The sequence below is a fragment of the Carassius gibelio genome, chromosome B1 (genome assembly GCF_023724105.1).
Source record: "Carassius gibelio isolate Cgi1373 ecotype wild population from Czech Republic chromosome B1, carGib1.2-hapl.c, whole genome shotgun sequence".
NCBI classification, from domain to species: Eukaryota; Metazoa; Chordata; class Actinopteri; order Cypriniformes; family Cyprinidae; genus Carassius; species Carassius gibelio.
The window spans coordinates 36806187-36826947 of record NC_068396.1 but is presented as its reverse complement, the minus strand read 5'-3'; the positions used below and the strand labels follow the sequence as shown (position 1 = coordinate 36826947).

At 37.1% G+C, this 20761-nt stretch overlaps 2 protein-coding genes across 2 annotated transcripts in view; both read right to left on the bottom strand.

Moving 5' to 3' along the window:
- The window catches only part of LOC127948724 (B-cell receptor CD22-like), a 52382-nt gene extending 32996 nt beyond the window's left edge, over positions 1-19386 (bottom strand). The window contains exons 1-7 of the mRNA XM_052545382.1: positions 19357-19386; positions 18690-18757; positions 18391-18459; positions 17889-18233; positions 17542-17790; positions 17207-17461; positions 16865-17113 (exon numbers count right to left, since the gene is read on the bottom strand). Coding sequence (XP_052401342.1) covers positions 16865-17113; positions 17207-17461; positions 17542-17790; positions 17889-18233; positions 18391-18451 — 1159 coding nt within the window. The 5' untranslated portion in view covers positions 18452-18459; positions 18690-18757; positions 19357-19386. The remainder of the gene's footprint in view (positions 1-16864; positions 17114-17206; positions 17462-17541; positions 17791-17888; positions 18234-18390; positions 18460-18689; positions 18758-19356) is intronic.
- Positions 2125-4584, bottom strand: LOC127948731 (zinc finger protein 862-like). Its single transcript, XM_052545394.1, has 2 exons — positions 3046-4584; positions 2125-2868 (listed from the first exon to the last, which is right to left on the bottom strand). The coding sequence occupies exons 1-2, from the start codon at positions 3251-3253 to the stop codon at positions 2408-2410; spliced, it is 669 nt and encodes a 222-aa protein (XP_052401354.1). The 5' UTR covers positions 3254-4584; the 3' UTR covers positions 2125-2407.
- Positions 19387-20761: the final 1375 nt, after the last annotated feature.

Genomic DNA, 20761 nt, shown 5'->3' with positions numbered 1-20761 from the left:
AAAAAAATGTGGTCTGCCTTACACATCAGGGCCTCAACCTAAAGCAGTTCTCAGAATATGTTGAAGGAAGTTAAAGTGTGTGACTTAAGCATGCAAAAATTGTGTGTCTATAATAATAATGGAAATAAAAAAATAATAAAAAAAACATCTTTAATGATATTTGAGGACAATGGAAGAGTACAACGTCATAATTTGACCATAACTCTAATCACCTAACTTTGACCAAGATGTTCTTCACACAAAGCAGTCAGTTATTTCAGAAGACTGGATCACTCACCAATCATTTGTGCTGCTTTTTGTGGCACTTTGATGACATTTAAATTAAAATCACAGACACAGTTTAATTTACCATAGAAAGTAAAAGTGTTGGAACATGGTCACCAGCAACGGTGAAAATACCACAAAAGGTATGGTATCATCACTGGAACAAACCAGATCAGTACCAATCATATCGTAGCCTAAGGTTCAAATCATTGCCTTTTAAATATATACAAATAATATAATGTATATGATGTATTATTATAGGTGAAATTACTCTTGCAAAGCTCTGATTTCTGAGAGACGCACGGAGAGGGAGTTTGATTTATGCTCTTTTCATTCATAAAGTTTACATTCCTTCACTTCACACTCATGACTTTAGAGGTCTGTTGTATTAAATTGCGCTGATCCCCTGGCTCCGCTGTTATCTAGCAAACTCTGGACTGTGCCAGCTTCAGCAGAGTATTCAGGCAGAATTATTTATTGTCCGTTATTTGTTTTTAAGCCATTATCCATGCCATTCCGAATAAGGTATTCGGCTTCAGGCTCAAACCTAATTATTACATTACATATTTTATTTTTACATGCAACATAGATTAAGTCATAGAAAGTAGTAGGTCCACGAAATATTGTAATCCTAAAATTTACGTCATACTTGCAAAGTCTTTGTATGCATTATGGTTAATGCATGCATGAGTAGTTACTAACGGTCAAGCTTTGCGAGTGTGTGCGCTGCTCCAAGGCATCAGTCATTTAAATTTTTGACCACAGACATAATGTCAAAGTGAAAAAAGAGGATCCTTTTTTTTCTCTCTCATTTGGACTTGGCCTTGACTTGGACTCAAAACCTTTGGACTTGGAATTGACTTGGACTTGAATCAGACATAGTGAACATAAACAACTGTGCATTATCATGAAGGCTTTGTAAAACTGCAAAGTTTAGATTTTTACACAACATACCTCGTTCTACACCAACGCACACATTTCCATGAACCGTTTCTGTCGGACGCGTCCGATTCGAGAACCAAGGAGCTGCTGATACTGCACATGTGTTATTCAGCGTGAAGCAGAATGACACACAGCGCATCTGAACCGAACAGGAAAACTGAAGGCTTGAATGAAGGGCAATCACCACCAATGACGTCATTACGTCGAGCACAAAAGAACTGGTGAAACTTTTTTTTTTTTCAACCGATTTATTGAATCGAAATGTCTGAAAGTATGAGGTTCCATTTGTGCCAAAATTATGTCGACATGCCGTCTGTCTATGCTATGTGTCGTCTCAACTTACTCCTGTCATCTGTCCTTGTTGTTTGACTGTGTCGTCTTGCGTGTCAATGCTGCATGTGTCATGACTATGTGTTATTTCATTCTGTAGTTACTATGCGTCCTTTCCCTCAGTAGTTAATATGTGTCATCTTCCATGTCTATGCTATGCATTGTTTCCCTCTATCGTTACTATGTGTTGACCTCAGTCGTTAAATGAATAGGCGTCATGCCTCTGACTAAAATGCTTCAGTCATCGGACAAAACGGCATCGCGCCTTGGACTGAAAAGCTTCAGGTCTCAGGAAAAAAAACGACTTCAGGTGTCAGGTCTCATGCAATTAGGCATCAGACGAAATGGACTCAGGTGGAGTATCGTGTTGCCCCGCCCCATGTGACGTCACACGCACGGCGTTCAGAGGAAGTAGTATATAATGGTTGATTGATGGCAAAAGGAGGTAAGCAGTGTCTGATATTTTATCAGAACCAGCAAGCTTTTTTTTTTTTTTTGGCAAAGTAGTAAAATAACCCTTACGAAAAATAACCATGGTTTTTATATATATATATTATATATATATATATATATAATTTAAATATTTAAAAATCCACCTGCCAGAGTAACTTTTTACCAGCCATTTTTTTTTTTGCCTCATAAAGGTGAAAAATAGAGATCACACAAAAATTGTTCTTTAACTTGTAAGACTACACATTTAAGTGATTTCAAGTTATTAACGAAATCATTATAAGTAATATTAACTCTTAGACTATAATTTTTTTAAATCTTTTTAATTAATTGATTTGCTGTGTCACACTACATATTCATATGTCATAGTCATATATACTGACTGCTGCTAATCTGAGTCCACAAAAAAGGGGCAGATGCACTACTCTTCCTCCACCTCTGCTGCAGCTGCATCTTCCATGAGGTCTGGTCTCATTGACCGTATGCTGCTGGCATGCCACATCTCAACTGCTGTGCTAGGGTCAAAGTCTTTGATTGAGGGGGAGGACAGATGGACAAAGAGCAGGTCAGACAGTGTCTCACATTTGAGACTGGACCGCCAATCAGACTTCACCATCTTCATTACATTAAACCCACGCTCACAGTCTGCTGTTGATGCAGGCATGCATAACACCAGATCCACAAGGTCCAGGAAGTCAGGGCATGTCTCCCTCAGCATCCTAACTTCAGCCCAGGTGATTTTCTCCAGTGTCTGTGGCTCCTTGTAGAGGCAGGACTTGATGATGGTCCACTGGTCTGCAATCAGATCGACATCAACTCCAGAAGAGATCAATATCGGCTTGAAGTGACTTGTGAGCCTGTCCACTTCTGAATCACCAAAGTCTGACATTATATAAAAAGATTATTTTAAAAGTTTGTAGTAGAAGTGTATGTTGTTTTGAGGTTAACATTTTGACCATTTTTAAAGTTGTGTTCTTTAATAATAGAAAATCATACTGCTCTCTGGCATTAGAAAAAAAAAATACATTAAGTTATTGCAAGTTGCTTTGAGATGCTAACCTGCACTGTTTTCTGGATCAGGCCATTGTTGGAAGCTAACTATCTTTGTATCGCTCAGGATTCCAGACCCCACATCCCCAAATCTGTTGTCCATGCAGTCGGACAGCTTGTCCAGGAGTTTGTCTTTGTTAGCCATCATGTGGCTGGTGTCACTATGTCTCAGGTTAACACCCATGTAATTGTTGGAATCCAACACCTTCCTCAGCATCGGTCCAGGTCTGTAGTCAAAGTTTTAAGTTTTAGTTTACTTTTTTCAAAAGGATTTGTACATCAAGACTACAGTTTTAATCATTACAATAAAATCACAATGAGTGGTTCATTGGATACATGCTATGTGATTAAAGAGCGTTTTGCCTTTATCAGAATAAATTAATTTAATACATGTGTGTCAGGACAGAGTCATGACAAGAGGGAGCTCACATATTAGGAGGTAAAATTGGACTAGGTTTTAGGAATGAGAAAACCACTTTTCAAGCTGAAGCAAAGATTAAAAATACTTTTAAAACTATAAACAGTAATAAATATAATTATTAAATCGTATAATTATAATATAATTATATTACCCGTATTTATATTTGAGGATCACAGCCTGGGTGGAAGTCAGGCAACTGTGGACGTCAGCTACTGTTAAGCATTACTGCTGCCATTTCACTGACAGGTTGCAAAGATGAGTCAACGTATCATGCAGGAAACTGCTGAACTTAAGAGCATCTCCATCTGTCACCAGCTTGTAGAACCCTCGTGCCTTGCTCTGTTGAGCAGCATTTACCCCTTCATTGTCTAGTGACTGCATCTTTAGAAAACAAGAACAAAATTAATTAAACTGGAAATGGAAGAACTGCATTTTACATGTTAAAATCAAAATGTTGACAGATAAATAATATATAACATTACATATAAGCTACTACTTACCTGCTCAAGGTGCTGAACAATCCCCTTAAACCCCCTTAAGAAATGGTCCAAGGCCCTCAATAGGTGAGTTACCCACCTTGTACCTCCTACTCTGGTGGGCATCAGTGGTTTTATCCCTAGCACTGAGAAACTGTCCTTTAATTTGGCTCTGTTCAGTGGGCTCCTGTGATAAAGGGTGAACAGGCCAGTCAAGAGGTCCTCAACTTTCCTACAATGACTGTTGGTCTTCATTACATCTTTAAATGCCAATTCAAGGCGGTGTGCCATGCAGTGGACTCCTAAAATTTACGTCCTTTCCCCACGAAGCCTGCTGACAACTTCTGTCTTGGATCCTGTCATAACGGCCGATCCATTTGTCCCACAAGCAACTAGCTTTTCCTTCCATTCCTCCTCACCACCACTGACTGCAGACATCTGGGAGCATATTGCATCTGTTATATGTGTTGCATCTGCCTTTTTCAATGCCTGGATCCCCACAAACTGCACCTTGACTTTTCCTGCTCTGCTCATTCTAGTGTAGACCAACTCCTCTTCCATTACACTACTGTCTGTGGATCCATCTGCCATTATGGAGATGAACTTGGTGGCAGATATCTCCTCCTTTACCTTCCTCCTTTCAACCTCTGCTATGTAGTGCATGAAGACTTGGGCTTACAGCCAACCCTTTCTGTTCATCACCCTACAGAAACAATGACAATTCACAGTTAGCTTGATAACACATGCATGTCAGCGCATGCACGCACGTACACACACACACACACGTCTGGTTCACTATCTTTGTGGGGACTCTCCATAGACTTAATAGTTTTTATACTGTACGAACGATATATTCTATCTCCTTAAACTAACCATACCCATCACAGAAAACTTTCTGCATTTTTACATTTCCAAAAAAACTCATTCTGTATGATTTATAAGCTTGTGTACCCATGGGGACCTCTATTTAGGTCCCCACTGTGACACGACTCGAGTCCCCATCAGTCTGTGTGGATTCAGGTTGAGGTCCCCACCGGGATAGAAAAACGGGTACACACACACACACACACACACACACACACACAGTTACCTAAGTTACCGTAGCCCATATGTAAACAAATCACACACGGCTGTTTTGATGGCTGATTTAGTCATAGAGACTGTTAATTACAGCCTTCAGGAACAATTAAGCAGAACTAAATTAATATTAATATTACTTATAAGCAGAACTAAATTAATATTAATATTATTGGTAAACTTACGGGTACCGGACATTTTCTCACTGGTTCCCAACTCCCAACATACGCACGCACACACATCTGATCTGTGTAACTGTCATTGTACCGTAACCAACGTAAGCTTTGCTTTATCCCATCTCATCCCATCTCACCAACAGTTTAATACTTACTCGCACATCCAAACATAGTCAGAGAAGGGCCTCATCTTCTTGCCGATCGCGTGAACGTTCCGAAACAGGAGTCGCATCCTCTCAAACTGCGCTGCTTTCATGGACGTCAGTGCCTTGACCGCAGCGGTCTCCTCCGGAAGTGAAGTCTTTGCACTTTTTGCAACTTATTGTGTGTAGGTGGCTTTTTGATGACTCGTGGTCCTTAATTGCTTCTAATTTTAAGTTTTTAGTCCCGATTACAAAAGGATTTGACTTCGCTTTCTCTGAGCCATACATACAGCAGTCACTGCAGTACATTTCGTCTGTACTGCTGTCATAAATCAGCCACTCATGAACCTTGCCATTGTTGCCAATTGTCCACTTTGAATTAAAACATTGTCTTTTACTTTTCTTTGACTCATCCTCATCTTTTTGTTGGTTGTTCATTTCAGCTGGCCTCTTTACCCCAGTAATGTGCCGGCACAATTTGAGCTAAAATCCAACGAAATGGCGGACTTAAAAAAACAAACAAAAAAACAACAGACGCAAAAAATAATAACTAATGAATCACTCAATTCTCATTGGCTACCCGCCAATGTGGCAGGTAGATTGACAGTTTTACCCGCCAATTGCAAAATTCACCCGCATTTGGCGCGTGGTTGGGTGTTAATTTCAGGCCCTGTGTATGTATGTATATATATATATATATATATATATATATATATATTCTCCTGTGGCAAACACGTGCTTATATAGCCAGATCGCGATACTCCACCTGATTCAGTTTCGTGTGGTGCCTAATTGTATGAGACCTGACCCCTGACTTCGTTTTTCCTGAGACCTAAAGCTTTTCAGTCAGAGGCGCGATGCCATTTTGTCCAATGACTGAAGCATTTTAGTCTGAGGCATGACGCCTTTTCATTTAATGACTGAGGTCTGAGGATCCTAAAATGTACATCATACTAGTACGTGTCGTCTTCCATGTCGACACATAGTAATGACAGAGGGAAACAACGCATAGCATAGACATGGAAGACAACACATAGTAACGACAGAGGGAAACAATGCATAGTAACAACAGAATGAAAAAACACATAGTCATGACACATGCAGCATTGACATGCAAGACGACGCAGTCAAACAACAAGGACAGATGACAGGAGTAAGTTGAGACGACACATAGCATAGACAGACAGCATGTCAACATAATTTTGGCGAAAATTGAACCTCATACAAAAGAACCGGTTCGCCGAAAAGAACCAAACTTAACATCACTACTGGTGATACGACAACCGATGCTACCTGTTTTATAGTGGGTGCTGAACACTATAGTTCAATTGTCTAAGTGAGTATAGGAAAATAAAGTAAACTGTGACATATTATACCCTAAAATTCTTCAGTGTACTTCCAGCAAAACTGCAAAAATAATTGGGACCAAAAATTTTTCAGACACTTTGACCTGACCATGTTATGCTTAAATGTTTATTTATTTAATTGATAATGCAAGATTTTCACACAAAAGACTGAACAAAGTTAAGAATTGCTTGATAATTGGTGGACAAACTATTGATAGTTAATATAAGATGTGTAAATATTGTCAGTTGTATGTAGCTGTACAAACAGTTGTCTGAATTTTAGTTTGAATGTAATCAATTACATGCATTTCTATCAAAGTTATCTGACAATATCAAGATGAATTGGTTCTGACAAAGTTTAACTGAATTATTGTCACGTTATTTCCATTTTTTAAACTATAGCAAATAAACTGTGATAATGTGAGAAATGTTGGAGGTGTCTGAATAAATGTAGTTTTGACTGTATATTTAATTTTTACAGTGAATACTATACAGTGCTATTTTAAATTTGATTATTCTGTTTCTGTACCTGGACACCTACAAACTTGAAAGATACTTAAACATGGTATAAATAGCACAAATAAATATGTGTCCTGCAGAGTTTAGCTCCAACTTGCTATTTAGCCGAATAAAACTAGACTAAAACTTTAAAAAAAGTCAGATGACTAAAATATGACTTAAACTAAATGATATTTTGGTCCAAAGACAACAAACAAACAAACAACAACAAAAACACTGGTGTGTTGTTAATTTTATATTATGATTTCGGCAGCACTTGTTTAGTTTTAAAGTAGACATATCAAGTTTCTATAGATATATCTCTGATGTCTTTTCATTGAGTATTCACTGAATTATAGTTATTTTAATGATGTGCTTGTAAATGAAGATCAGCACAGACAAAGGCTGTTTGTTATCTTTATTTTATACATGCTCAAAGTTTTGTTGTTATTATGTCTGTACACAAGAAAATGTAGACCCTTTAAAGATTTGATTCATGTATTGCTCTTATCTGTACGATCAAAACCGAAAGTGTAATTTAAGTTATTTTTGGGGTTATCAGCAGAAAATGACTCATAACGCAATTACACAATACATAATTAATCGACTCGAAAGGATTAAGCCATTGTGTTACTCAGATGGAACTAAAATATTGAGCTTGCATTTTCATGTATTTAGTGAATCTCTCTCTCTCTCTCTCTCTCTCTCTCTCTCTGTTTCTGAATATAAGAATTCAGCGCCTCTGCGATGCTTAGGAACCTTTAGGTACACATGCTAAGCTTTATGCACTTTCTCAAAACCACATGGTGGTCAGTGTGCACGTGAACACTTTGCACACTTCCTAAAATCCACGTAAGTTGTAAGTGTGCACTCAAGTCTCTGCGCACTTTCTGAAATCCTGTATAGTAATGGTTACATGCTCCACCTCATTCCCTTTCTTGAGATGATTAGACCTTGGTTCCTTGGGCTCCATTCAGCCAGTGTGTATTTATTTATACACTCCAAGCATCACTTCCCTCAACATGAGGGGCTATTTGCATGATTCTCGTGGTAATTTAGCATCGCTCCCCTTTTTCCAAAAAAGGGTTGCCTATGAGCGCGCTACTCTGGGCTCGGAGTTCTCCTCTCATATGAGGCTGAGCTCTCTGCTTTTTCCCCAGAGCACTCCAGTATTTTTTCAATATATCGAGTTGATGACTCTCAAACATACTGTTTTGAGATGCAACATTCCATCTATGAGCTGCTCTATCAGAGTGCCACGATAGCCCCTCCTTAGAACAGTATTTGAAATTCCATGCTATGGTAAGTGTGCACGTGAAGTCTTTGCACACTTTCTGAAATCCACACTCTGGTAAGTTTGCACGCTAGTATTCTGCGTTCTTTCTAAAATCCTATATGCTGAGGGCTAACCATTAAGTTGGGAATGTAGGTTAGGCCTTTGGCTGTAAGGGGTACTGTCACAGACAGCCGTCTAAACGTCCCAAGGGCAACTCCCATGAGAATGGTCGAGTTGGTACTTAGTGTTCGGCATGATTTTGACAAGCATGATAAACTCTCAGTTTATGAATGTAACCATGGATCCCTGAGTAGAGAATGAGACACTGCATCCTCTAGCTCCCTGCCATGCATCGGACGCAAGCTTCAGACGAAGAAGTGAATGGCATGTTCTCACGGTGCCTTTTTATGGTCGCACAGGTAGTGATGTCAGAAGCTGTAGCCTGCCAACTAGTTGGTGTTTTTTCAATGTATGCTTCAGACAGGGGTCACAACAAAGTGTTCCCCATAGCGGCCCCTAGAGGATGCAGTGTTACATTTGTAACCTGAGACGTTCCTTATTCAAACAGTAAGATAATTACAAGTTGAGAAAGTTGTCCACTTTCTTGAATTAAACTGGTTTCATTTTTGTCTCCGTAAAGAAAAAAAGGCTATTACAAAAATAAAGTTAATTTTGGAAATTAAATTCTCTTTTCTGTAAGTAAGTGTAAAAAGAGAGGTTGTAAAACATGCCACAGTCATCATTACGAATGTTGCTGGTTACAGACCTCCTTGAATAAAAAATAAAATCTATTAAAAACGGAAAAGAACATTTGGACATGCAGTTTCCCCTTCGACCAATAGGAGTCGAAAGAGAGGCTGTAAAAAATAAAAAAGCACATATCTTCACTGGTGAAAAATCCTCTCACCGGCCCCGCTCCCTCTAGTGAGGTTATTACTGTGCCAAGACAAAGTGCTTACAAGCACTTGCCATGGTATTCCGCCACACAATATAGTTATCCATTTTACACGCTTAGAAAAGCGCAACGTTTTGTTTTGTGTTACCGTCCTAGGTCGAGTTACACTACGCGAGTAACTGTATTTAAATAGGGAAAACGTGGAGGTGTTTTAGCTTCTCTGCTTGGCCCATATTGAATGAATGGGCTAAGCTAAGTGCTTTCAAATATTCATGGCAGGTAATAAAGTTTTAGTTATAGACAATAACTCATAAATAGGGCTGTCAAAAATAGCGCGTTAACGACGTTAATTAGTTGTTTGTTGTTAAATACGTCAACTTTTTTAACGCATTTCATGCATGCACAGTGTGACAAATTATTCAAGTCTCATCGATCTCTGAATTCTCAATTAAAAAACAGCGGCGAGCGCCTCAACGAAAACACAGAAAAAGCTTAAGGTTTTACCCCAGTTACTCTCAAATACATTCCTGCCAAGCTCGATAAACAGAGACGACTTTGGTGGTTGATACGCTGGAGCTTCTTCCTGTTATAACGTCCTATGTTTCACACTGCGCATGCACAGAACGCCTACATGCAATGCAGTGAAAATTACAGCTGTTTGGAAAAGCATATGCATTTTTACTTGTTTTTACTGGCACTTGAAGCCTTCAGAACATGAAAATATCGATCCTAAAGTATTGTGGCAGAGCAAATGAACACCTCCCAAACAAGAGTGCCCAGAGTGCTGCTTATGTGATGGTGGCGCATGTTTGTGTTTCTGAGTTCATTCTTTCGAGTTTCTCTATGCATAATTTCATAGATATGTGGCTATATTTAACCGCTGGTTCACCTAAAACTCTTACACTATCTGTAGTTAAATGGCATGGTTTGATATAGTGCTCAGGTAAATTTGATCTAAGTAAATGTTAAACTTTTTTGTTTAAGGTGTAATTGCAAATCGTTATTAATCCTGGTTAATCCACTGAAAATTCTGACTAATTTGATAAAAAATGTTAATCATTTGACAGCCCTACTCATAAACAATAAAAATATGAAACAGCAAGTGGGTCTTCACCACAGACTACGGCCACGAACTCAACACCAGTTATGTGGTAACCACATGTATTCATACACACATCATACATCACCTTCATCAGAGTCCATACAGAGTGTCAAAAGTTCAGAGTGGAAAAATTGCAGGGTTAGCCACACATAACTGGTCATATAAAAACCATCTATAGCACCTTTCAAGCATGCGAGTATGCCTTGTTAACCACAAGGTCACACCTGCATGTTAGCATAGCAAAAACAGCACAGCTAGGTAGAGTTTCCATTCTGCAAGTTTGTTGCAAAATGCATCATCTACATTTTTCTATTTTCTGAACAAGCAAAGCACATAGCAACTTCAAACCACAAAAGAACAACAACAACAACACCTATAGCTATGGGGGAACAATATGTGTGATCAAAGACATATATTTGAAACTCTTCTTTTGGCTGGAGCCTTAAATTTTAACAATTCTAGTTCATCTGTTAACGCTTGCAGCTCCAGATTAATCATGTCATAGTCAGCCATCTCTATTATCAGCTTCATTATTCGTTTAATCAAATTTTCCTGCTTCCGCATCAACTTTTTGATCTTTAGTTTTCTATTCTATTTTTGAACATGCAGTTGCTTTTTCGACCAGTAGGGGCAAAACTATGGTGCCTGTGAGAGGGAGTTAAAGGGATAGTTCACCCAAAAATCTCAATTATGTAATTAATAACTCACCCTCATGTTGTTCCAAACCAGTAAGACTTCCATTATCTTTGGAACAGATTTTAAGATATTTTAGATTTAGTCCGAAAGCTCTCAGTCCCTCCATTGAAGCTGTGTGTATGGTATACTGTCCATGTCCAGAAAGGTCAGAAAAACATTTTGGTCTAAAAATAGCAAAAAACTATGAGTTAAAAACAAACCAGTTTGTGATATCCAGTTAGCAAACAAATCATTCGATGTAACCAGATCTTTTTGAACCAGTTCAGCAAATCAAACTGAATTGTTTTATACGGTAAATGGTAAAAAAGTGAAGTGACGTGCTCCAATACGCATTGATCCACAAATGACACAAATGAAAAGCTGTTCACTTTTTTAATGTGGGTGACACTGCCTCGGAGTTCAAACAAACCGATATCCCAGAGTAATTCATTTACTCAAACAGTACACTGAATGAACTGCTGTGAAGAGAGAACTGAAGATGAACACCGAGCCGAGCCAGATAATGAACAAAACATTAACTTGTTCACGAGTCAACAACCGGTTGCATCGGTTTTAGGATCACCAGTATTTCTGACAGTTCGGACAATTCGATTCAATAAACCGGTTGAAGAAAACAGTTCACCGGTTCTTTTGCGCTCAACGTAATTGCCGTCATTGGTGATGATTGCCCTTGATTCAGCCTTCAGTTTACCTGGGCTTATAACATTAGCACAGAATCAGTTCAGAATCAATCACCAAAAGAATCAATTCGGTTCAGACGCTCTGTGTGTCAGTCTGCTTCACACTGAATCACACATGAGCAGTATCATCAGCTCCTCAGTTCTCGAATCGGACACGTCTGACAGAAACGGTTCTCGACCCGAGGACGAGTCAGTCTATTGTTTGTTATCTGGCTCGGCTCAGGGTTCATCTTCTATTCTCCCTTCACAGCAGTTCAGTCAGTGTACTGTTTGAGTACATGAATTACTCCGGGATATTGGTTTGTTTCAACTCAGAAGGAGTGTCAGCCACATTAAAAAAAAGTTAAGAGCTTAAGTCATTTGTGGATTAATGCGTATTGGAGACGCGAACCATTTAAAATGATTCAGTTTGATTTGGTGAACTGGTTCAAGAAGATGCGGTTACATCTAATGATTCGTTTCGTGAACCGGATATCACAAACTGCTTTGTTTTGAACTCTCTCAAAACAGACACGGAAGTATTCGTTTTTTCTATTTTTGAACAAAATGTATTTTCAATGCTTCAAAATATTCAAATTGACCCTGTGATGTCACATGGACTACTTTGATGATGTTTTTCTTACCTTTCTGGACATGGACAGTATACCGTTCACACAGTTTCAATGGAGGGACTGAGAGCTCTCGGACTAAATCTAAAATATCTTAAACTGTGTTCAGAAGATAAATGGAGGTCTCACTGGTTTGGAACGAGGGTGATTTATTAATGACATAATTATGATTTTTGGGTGAACTATCCCTTAAAAACGCTTGGTTTTTCTATTCATTGTGACAAGACTACTGACATGAGAAAGGAACTTTTCTAAAATAAATCAACTAAACCAATTGCTTTGTAAAATGATTCAGTGTTTCAACTGAGAACTTCTGCTGATCAAATGCATGTAAATACATAGCAAAGACTGGAAACAAGTTGCAGTATGACAGTACAGTTTAATAGAAAGGCAATGCACTGTATATAGTATATTCTTTAAAGATATACATACAATGAGATCATACATGTTTATATTATTTTTTATTTGTTTGTTTGTTACAAATTAAGATTGTTTTCATAATTCAAATGGAATTTAAAATGCTTTAGTACAGTCGAATAAAATTACAGTATCTTTAATCATCATCATTTGTGAATCATTATGGATAAAACCAATTGATCCTCCTTAGTTACTGTTGCTATGTCTGACAAGTCATGCTGCTCTCACACTACATGTTCCCGTGCAGTGAAAAATGCATTGCAGAACGAAAAGGGAATTGACTACACACCGACAGACAAGGCAAAGCTGTTTACTTCTGGTATGAAACAAAGGCTCAGCTATCAAATTTCACATTTGTAAGGGATTTAAACAATAAATACCATTTTGTGGGTCTTTAATGTGCCGTAACAGATTTTTTGCCTCAGTTCAAGCAGCATGTGAACCGATCATCTTTTCATATTTACTTATAGCACAAAATAAACATGAATGAACATCAGGACATATTTTATTTCAACTGCAGAAAGATGTCAATACACACAATTTTCACCAAAGTTAATCTACCCTCCTGTCTTATTCGTTTGTCAGACAAAATTGGATTTGGGGTTATGACTGGTCCTGTTAATCAAGCTTTTTGCAAAGGGTAAACTGCTAAATTAATTTATGTAAATCAAGACACTACTGTCAATCATTAAGGGCTCCACACACAGAGAGACAGAAAAAAAACGTATATAAAATGTTTTGACAAGTGTCCCAAACACTACGGCCTGCTACTCTGAAAGAAAGTAAATTACTACATTAATAATTCAAATTTCTTGTCAGTATAAAATAACTTCACTAGATTACTTGATCTTAAACAGTGAATCATATTGTGTGCATCATATACTTAGTCAGTAGACAATTGATATCAAGAGTGAAATCACTTACCATTACATTCTCAAACACAGGTTCAGTCGACTCAATGTCAGTATCTTTAAGTATATCATCATGAGGTCTCAAATGATTCATCTTTGCCATTAAAGAAATAACAGAATAGAAAGAAAACTGAATCAAAAATTGACCAACGGTTATTAGTACTTATTAGTGTCCACAGCTTACAACAACTTACATTCTCATACAGATCTTCAGTCATCTCAACATCAGATACTTTATATCTGTCATCATCAGGTCTTGAATGATTCAACTTTCCCATAGAAGAAAAAACAGAGGGAAAACTGATTAAAAAATTTACCAACGATTGTTAACTATAATGATATCTATAACAATAACCATATTAGCATTGACACCAATGGACTAGATAATGATAACTTACATTCTCATACAGATCTTCAGTCATCTCAACATCAGATACTTTATATCGGTCATCATCAGGTCTTGAATGATTTATCTTTGACATTGAAGAAAAAACAGAATAGAGACCAAACTGAATAAAAAAAAAAATACCAATGATTGTTAACTATAATGATATTTATAACAATAACCAGATTAGCATCCACACCAATGGATTAGCTATCAATAACTTAAATCAGATAAATCAGATACTTTATATCGGTCATCATCAGGTCTGGAACGATTCATCTTTGACATTGAAGAAAGGGAGACATTAGTAGAGACCAAACAAGTAACCTTATAAACAACTCACAACTGCATTCAGACTCATACTACACTGATCAAAATTAAAGGGAACACTTAATCATCACAGTTTAACACTAAGTCAATTAAACTCATGGGAAATCAGTCTGTCCAATTAGAAAGCACAAGTGATTGTAACTCAGCTTCACCTGCTTTGGTGTTAGTGAAAGTGATAAGAAGTGCACTGGACAGCCAACAGCAAGAGAAAAGGTGTTATCCTTCCTATCTGATTTATCTCTAGTTTTGTGTTTTGTTAGGGTCCATTTTATCACTTGTAGTACGAGTCAATAACTGTAATCCAATCAATGCGAAGGTGCTTGGGCACCTATTTTATAAGTTGGTGTTCTTCTTCCGCTCTCTTAAGACTGTGGCAGAACAAATAACCACTTGTGCGAAAGTGAAAGTTAAATTTGGCACAGAAATAGAGGACAGTCTGAACATTAAAGTGTTGTTCACCCAAAAATGTATTCTGTCATCAATCATTATTAACTTTCATATCATTCCAAACCCGTAAGACCTCCATTCATCTTAAGAACAAATGTAGATATTGGTTATAAAATCTGAGAGATTTCTGACCCTCCATAGAGAGTGCAATGCAATTGACATGTTCCCAGACCCAGAAACATAGTAAGAACATCATTAAGTAGTCCATAGTCCATGTGATATCATGGTTCAACCCCAGTTTTACAAGAATACTTTTTTAGGGCAATAAAACATCAATAATAAACATCTACCTGCTATATGAAATGGCTGTCTACTATTCAGGGTTTTTGTTCACTGTGTGTGCGTGCGTGTGCGTGCGCGCGCGTGTGTATGTGTGTGTGTGTTTGTGTACAAATTCTAAATATGGTTTACCATACTTGGCAACATGTCACGACAATGGCAGAACACTCGCAAATGTATTCTAGATCTCTGACAGGACTTCCTAAATGAATGCAAATGTAAGAAAGAGATATTGCATTTATCCAAGAGTGCAATGGTCTCCTCTCATTGACAGACGAACAAGTGCAGCTCATTATGCAGATTGTCAGAGAACACCAAAATCATTTCCAGGTCCCTGCAAGAGTAATGTGGTTGAGGGACTTGTCGGATCACCATAATTATCAAGATCGGAGCTCAGTTTTGTTCAATGTTCACTTTCTTCACGAGCAGATTAATTTCAATTTTAAACATTCAACTTCTTCGGATCAAAGTACTTTTTCAGCTGAAGGACATGTCTGATTGTCATCATGATCTAGATATTATCACAATTTTTCACAAATCAGTTCTTGTCAGAGGATTTATACTTAAATTTTGGTTTTGTAAGCATTTTATGCTTTTATTTCAATGTGACTGTAAGTGGACAGGAAACCATGTGAAAGTGCAGAGGATCAGGAGAGTCCACAAACTGGGACTAGAACTCAGGAAACCTGAAGCATAATGGTTCTACATGTCTGCATGTTGCCCACGAGGCTATTGGTGCCAAAGTAATTAAACATTCTAAGACTAATAACGCTGTTCTGTGTTCACATTTTAAACTATTTTTTTGATCCAAAAACAGTATAAATTAGGTATAAATGATCATTTAAATGAAAACTGACCACTGACCACAGTTGAACTAGTTTTTAACCTTGTACAGAGGTTCCATGAACGTCTATATTGGACATACAGAACACTTTCAGTAAAAAAAATAATTTGCCTCCTCAGTGGACGTCCACTGGACGTAACTTTGCCCAGTAGGATAATTCACAGTTTACTGAAGGTCAAGCATAATTAATAAGTATATGCTTTTATATTTTATTTTATCACCTTTTTTTTTTTTTTTTTTTGCTAGAAGATTTCATTAATTGAGATTCATTGTTTCAGTTTTACTGATGAGACTATTGATAAAATAATTTTGCTCACCTTAGTTTTGAGTTTGTCTTTTCTCTTTTTTACGATGCTTCTCCTTAACAAGAATAAATGTTACATAAAAGAGTACAGAATGAATATGTTGTATTAGAACAATATTGGATTTACAATATTGAACAATAATGCATTTCTAGGATAAGATAATATTTCATATGTCAGCCTTTAAATTATTCTCATTTTATTTCTAAGATGGAAAAACAAATCTTCCAATAAATGTAACATTTGTTGAAAGCTTTCTAACAACTTTTTTTATTTTATTTTATTTTTTTATTTATTTTTACTTACTTATAGTTATAAATGAGGTTAAGTGCCTGCAATCAAATATTACATGTCTTACCAAATCAGCAACATTGTGATGATAACTGCAGCTCCACAAATCACTACAACGGATATGTACAACATCAGACTTCCTACAACAGAGACAAAAAAATAATACGTGAACAGATTAATTTGCTTCACTTGAGTGATGGAGTGATGCAACTAAATTAGATGCTCTACCTTTAACAGTGACAGTAACAGCATCTGATCTCTGAGATCCGTGTTGATTGTGAGCTTCACAGCAGAAGCGTCCACTCTGTAGTGCACTGAAACTCTGTCCAGATCCAACAGAGGAGATTTGATTCTCCTGAAACCAGCTGAAGTTCAGAGCAGGAGGGTTTGAGTCACTGCTGCAGATCAGAGTCACTGAATCTCCTTCCACTATTTCACCTGATCCATTTATGAACACTGAAACATTCCTGGGTGCATCTAAAACAGACATATGAAGAGTCACATTCATGTTTTAAAACTGTTAACCCACTTATCTGTTTGATACCAGTCAATGAAGCATCATTAACTTACACATTATGTTTAAAGTCACAGCATCAGAGTATTTCTCTCCATATTTATTGCTGGACTTGCACTTGTATTCTCCACTGTCATCAGAGCTGATCTTTGAGATGCTGTAGATTCTTCCAGATCCTACAAACTTTCTTCCTTTAAACCAGCTGATTTCTGCAGGAGGGTTTGAATCACTGCTGCAGATCAGAGTCACTGAATCTCCCTCCACTATTTCACCAGATGGACTGATGGACACTGAGACAATCTTTGGTGGGTCTAAAGAGAACAAACATGACATGTTTCAAATATAAACATAAGTTACATAAAATACATAAAACTAATGAATGTGTACTCACAGGTGACATTGAGCTGAACAGCAGGAGAGATGTAAGTGTGTTCCTGTACACCACAGCTGTATCTGCCTGCATCCTCTCTTCTGACTGACTGCAGCAGGAGTTGATTGTTTCTGTCTCTTCTCTCAGTTAATGGCTGTGAGTTTCTGTACCAGATGAATGTTGCTCTTTCAGTCAGATCACAGCTGCTTTTACATGTCAGACGGACTGAATCTCCCTCTTTCACTGTCTCAGGAGACTCCACCTGAAGATCTGAACACAACACACACATTATATCTAGTGCTGCTGTCATACACTGATTATTATTCAACATAATGCACAGAAGAAGAGTGAAACTTCATCAAAGTCACCTGTGACAGTAAGATTTACACCCTGTTTACCAAGCCATGTGCCATCAGTTTTATTAGTGATGAATCTGAAATAGTACATGTGTGAATCCTTCTGTGTCACATGACTCAGTCTGATGGTGCAGTTCTTCTGTTTATCTCCCAGATACTGAAGCCTCTGACTGTATTCAGGGTCCTCAGACAGATCTCGGAGCTTTTTAACCTTCAAAGGGTTTTTGGTCCAGAACACTTTCCTGATCTGATATCCAGTAGGGTATGTATAAGTGCAGCTCATTATCACTGATGAGTTCTTTAGTGCACAGATGTGTGAAGGTCTGTAATTCACACCCCATTCAGCACTAGAAACCCCTGAAACACAGAATTCATTTTTGGAACAAAATAGCAGCAGATTTTGTATAAAAAAGTAAATAAAAATAATAATAACAAATACAATAAATAAAAACTTAATAAAAACAATAAATAAAAAAATAGCTTTGCGTGTTTCTGAAGTGTTGCAGAGACTCACTGTGAATCATGAGCAGAAAGATCAGAGCAAGGGGAGGAGCCATTCTGACTGACATCATCATAGCAATTCCTACAACAAATAAACAGTGTAGTGTCTTATTTCAGCTGTCATGAACCAGTTTAATTCACTGAAGTTTTATTTATTTGAAGGTCATTTTAAAGTTGTCTTTATTTGTAATTTGTAATTTTATTTGTAATCACTCTCATCTAGATGCTGATGTTTGTGGAGGTTTAGTCAGACTCAGCTTGACCACAGTGTTTCTAAACCAGTCACACTATGTTAAGCTTGCATGATCTCACCTTCCTCTTCCTGTCCAGCGGAAAGAGAAGAAAATAAAGACCAAGAGAAAATAAAATGTGATCTTTGCCTTAAACACAAGATAAAAACATGCACATATTCATTTTTCTTTGTTCACTGGTCATTATCAACATTTGCAATCATTTTTTTTTTTTTTTTGACCAACAAACAAAACATGCCACTGCAAGCAAACACACACACACAAAAAAAAAAAAAAAAAACGAAGAAGAAAGATGGTAAATTTACTCCCTGGTCTCCTGGAGAATCATATATTATTCAGCGGCATGTTGTCTCAAAAAATTATTTTTAAAGTAACATTTACTTAAAGAAACATTTTCATGGTTGAAAAGACACAGTTAATTGAAAACATATTAAGAGAACACACATTGACACACAATTCAAGCTTTGAGTTTTTACATTTTACTCAACTCAACTGAAGCACAAAGTGATACTAGAATTTTCACTTTGATATCAGAATTTAAACAGATATTTATATCTAAAATAGTTCTGAGCTAAGTGTTTGTAACCAACATATAAGACCACTTGGACTTTTGACCTTGAACCTTAGAGTTTGCGAGAAAATCCCTGTAAGACATCTAGCCTATACAACAAATACACTAAATATATGTGATGATAATTAATCTGAAGAAAGATAATAAAGCTACTTACCTGTTTCACCAACACTCATGACCAGTGACAGCACTACAAATAATCAGTATGAAAGCAGCACTGTGGTTTTCACACTCTAAAGAACATAGAACATGGTTATGACACTTCACCTTCTGCAGATAGTGGAAACAAGGCCATCATCACAATGATGCCATTAGACTAAAGTCATAAAACTGAAGTTAAACTGTGAGAAACCTTACATCAGTCCATATAATGTATTAAAAATTATATCTGCATGTTGTCAATGAACCAAGTAAATAATTGCACATTTTATAATTTTTGACTAATTAATAGCAATTTGGTAATAAATATCAACAACTTTAAATCTTCATTCATTTTCTAAACATTTTCGTCTAAAACTATTAGGGATGCACCGAATCCAGATTTTTGGGGTTCTACGGGGACCACTATAATGGTGACACACACATTGTGATTTTCTTGTTTGGTGATTCTGCTTGTTAACATCAGGTTTCTTCAATAATGGTCAATCATAACTCAATTAACTTCTTAATTATTTCATTAATTTTAACACTGCTTCAGTGTTTCTATGAGTCCACACTCAGAGTCTTAAATTAACACTGGGGATTTTGCTTTGTAGTTTTTACCGGTAGCAAAAAAAAAAAAAAAAAAACATAACACTGATACATTTTTGTCATCATCTTGTTCATGTGAACCTTGTGAGAGACAGCAAGGTTGACAACTCTCTCTCAGTCAGAGGTGGACATTCCAGGAGCCAGAAAGTAAAAGTCCTGCCATATGTTTATTCCACCCATGAACACAGCAGCTGATTTCACCAGATGAGGAACCAAGTCATTCCTTCCAAGTCACAAACAAGTCTCAAGTCAAATCCCAGTCCTCAAAGAGTTAAAGTTAATGAGATAATTAAGAGACTAATTAAATGATGATTGTGCATTAATGATAAACACCTGTTATTATTGAGAATTGCAGAGGATCAGATGTTGATGTTTTATTGGTTAAAATGATGCCACCATCATGGAGATCAGTGTTTGGATTGGTTGTGCTAGGTCTCTCTCTGTAGCCCTATATGTGATGCTGTAGAGACGAGAGATCAGCGGTATACAATAAACATATAGGCATAATGAGCTGGTGATTATATTGAGAATAATGTGTTTTTTCAGAAGTTTAGAGTTTGAACAATTGTCCCAGTGGAACTGCAGCACACAAAAAAAGTACTTCAACGTTTGCAGAGAATAGATTTTAAATCTGTGTAACACATTAAAAAAAAAAACTGAACTCCAGTGCTTTTTAGACACACACAGATATCAAGAACCAGCATATGAATCTCTGCAATGGTGACAATCAACAAATTGCTTAATGTTGCAATACATGAAAAACTACCATAATGCACTGCAGTATGTATAATTATTTTTGGAAATGTATAATA

Bases quoted from the DNA above. Each gene is read 5' to 3' on its own strand.
- LOC127948731 (XM_052545394.1), bottom strand. From the start codon at position 3,253: ATGCTGAGGAAGGTGTTGGATTCCAACAATTACATGGGTGTTAACCTG. The intron at 2,869-3,045 runs GTTAGCATCTCA...ATATAATGTCAG, and splicing joins TGATCCAGAAAACAGTGCAG to ACTTTGGTGATTCAGAAGTG.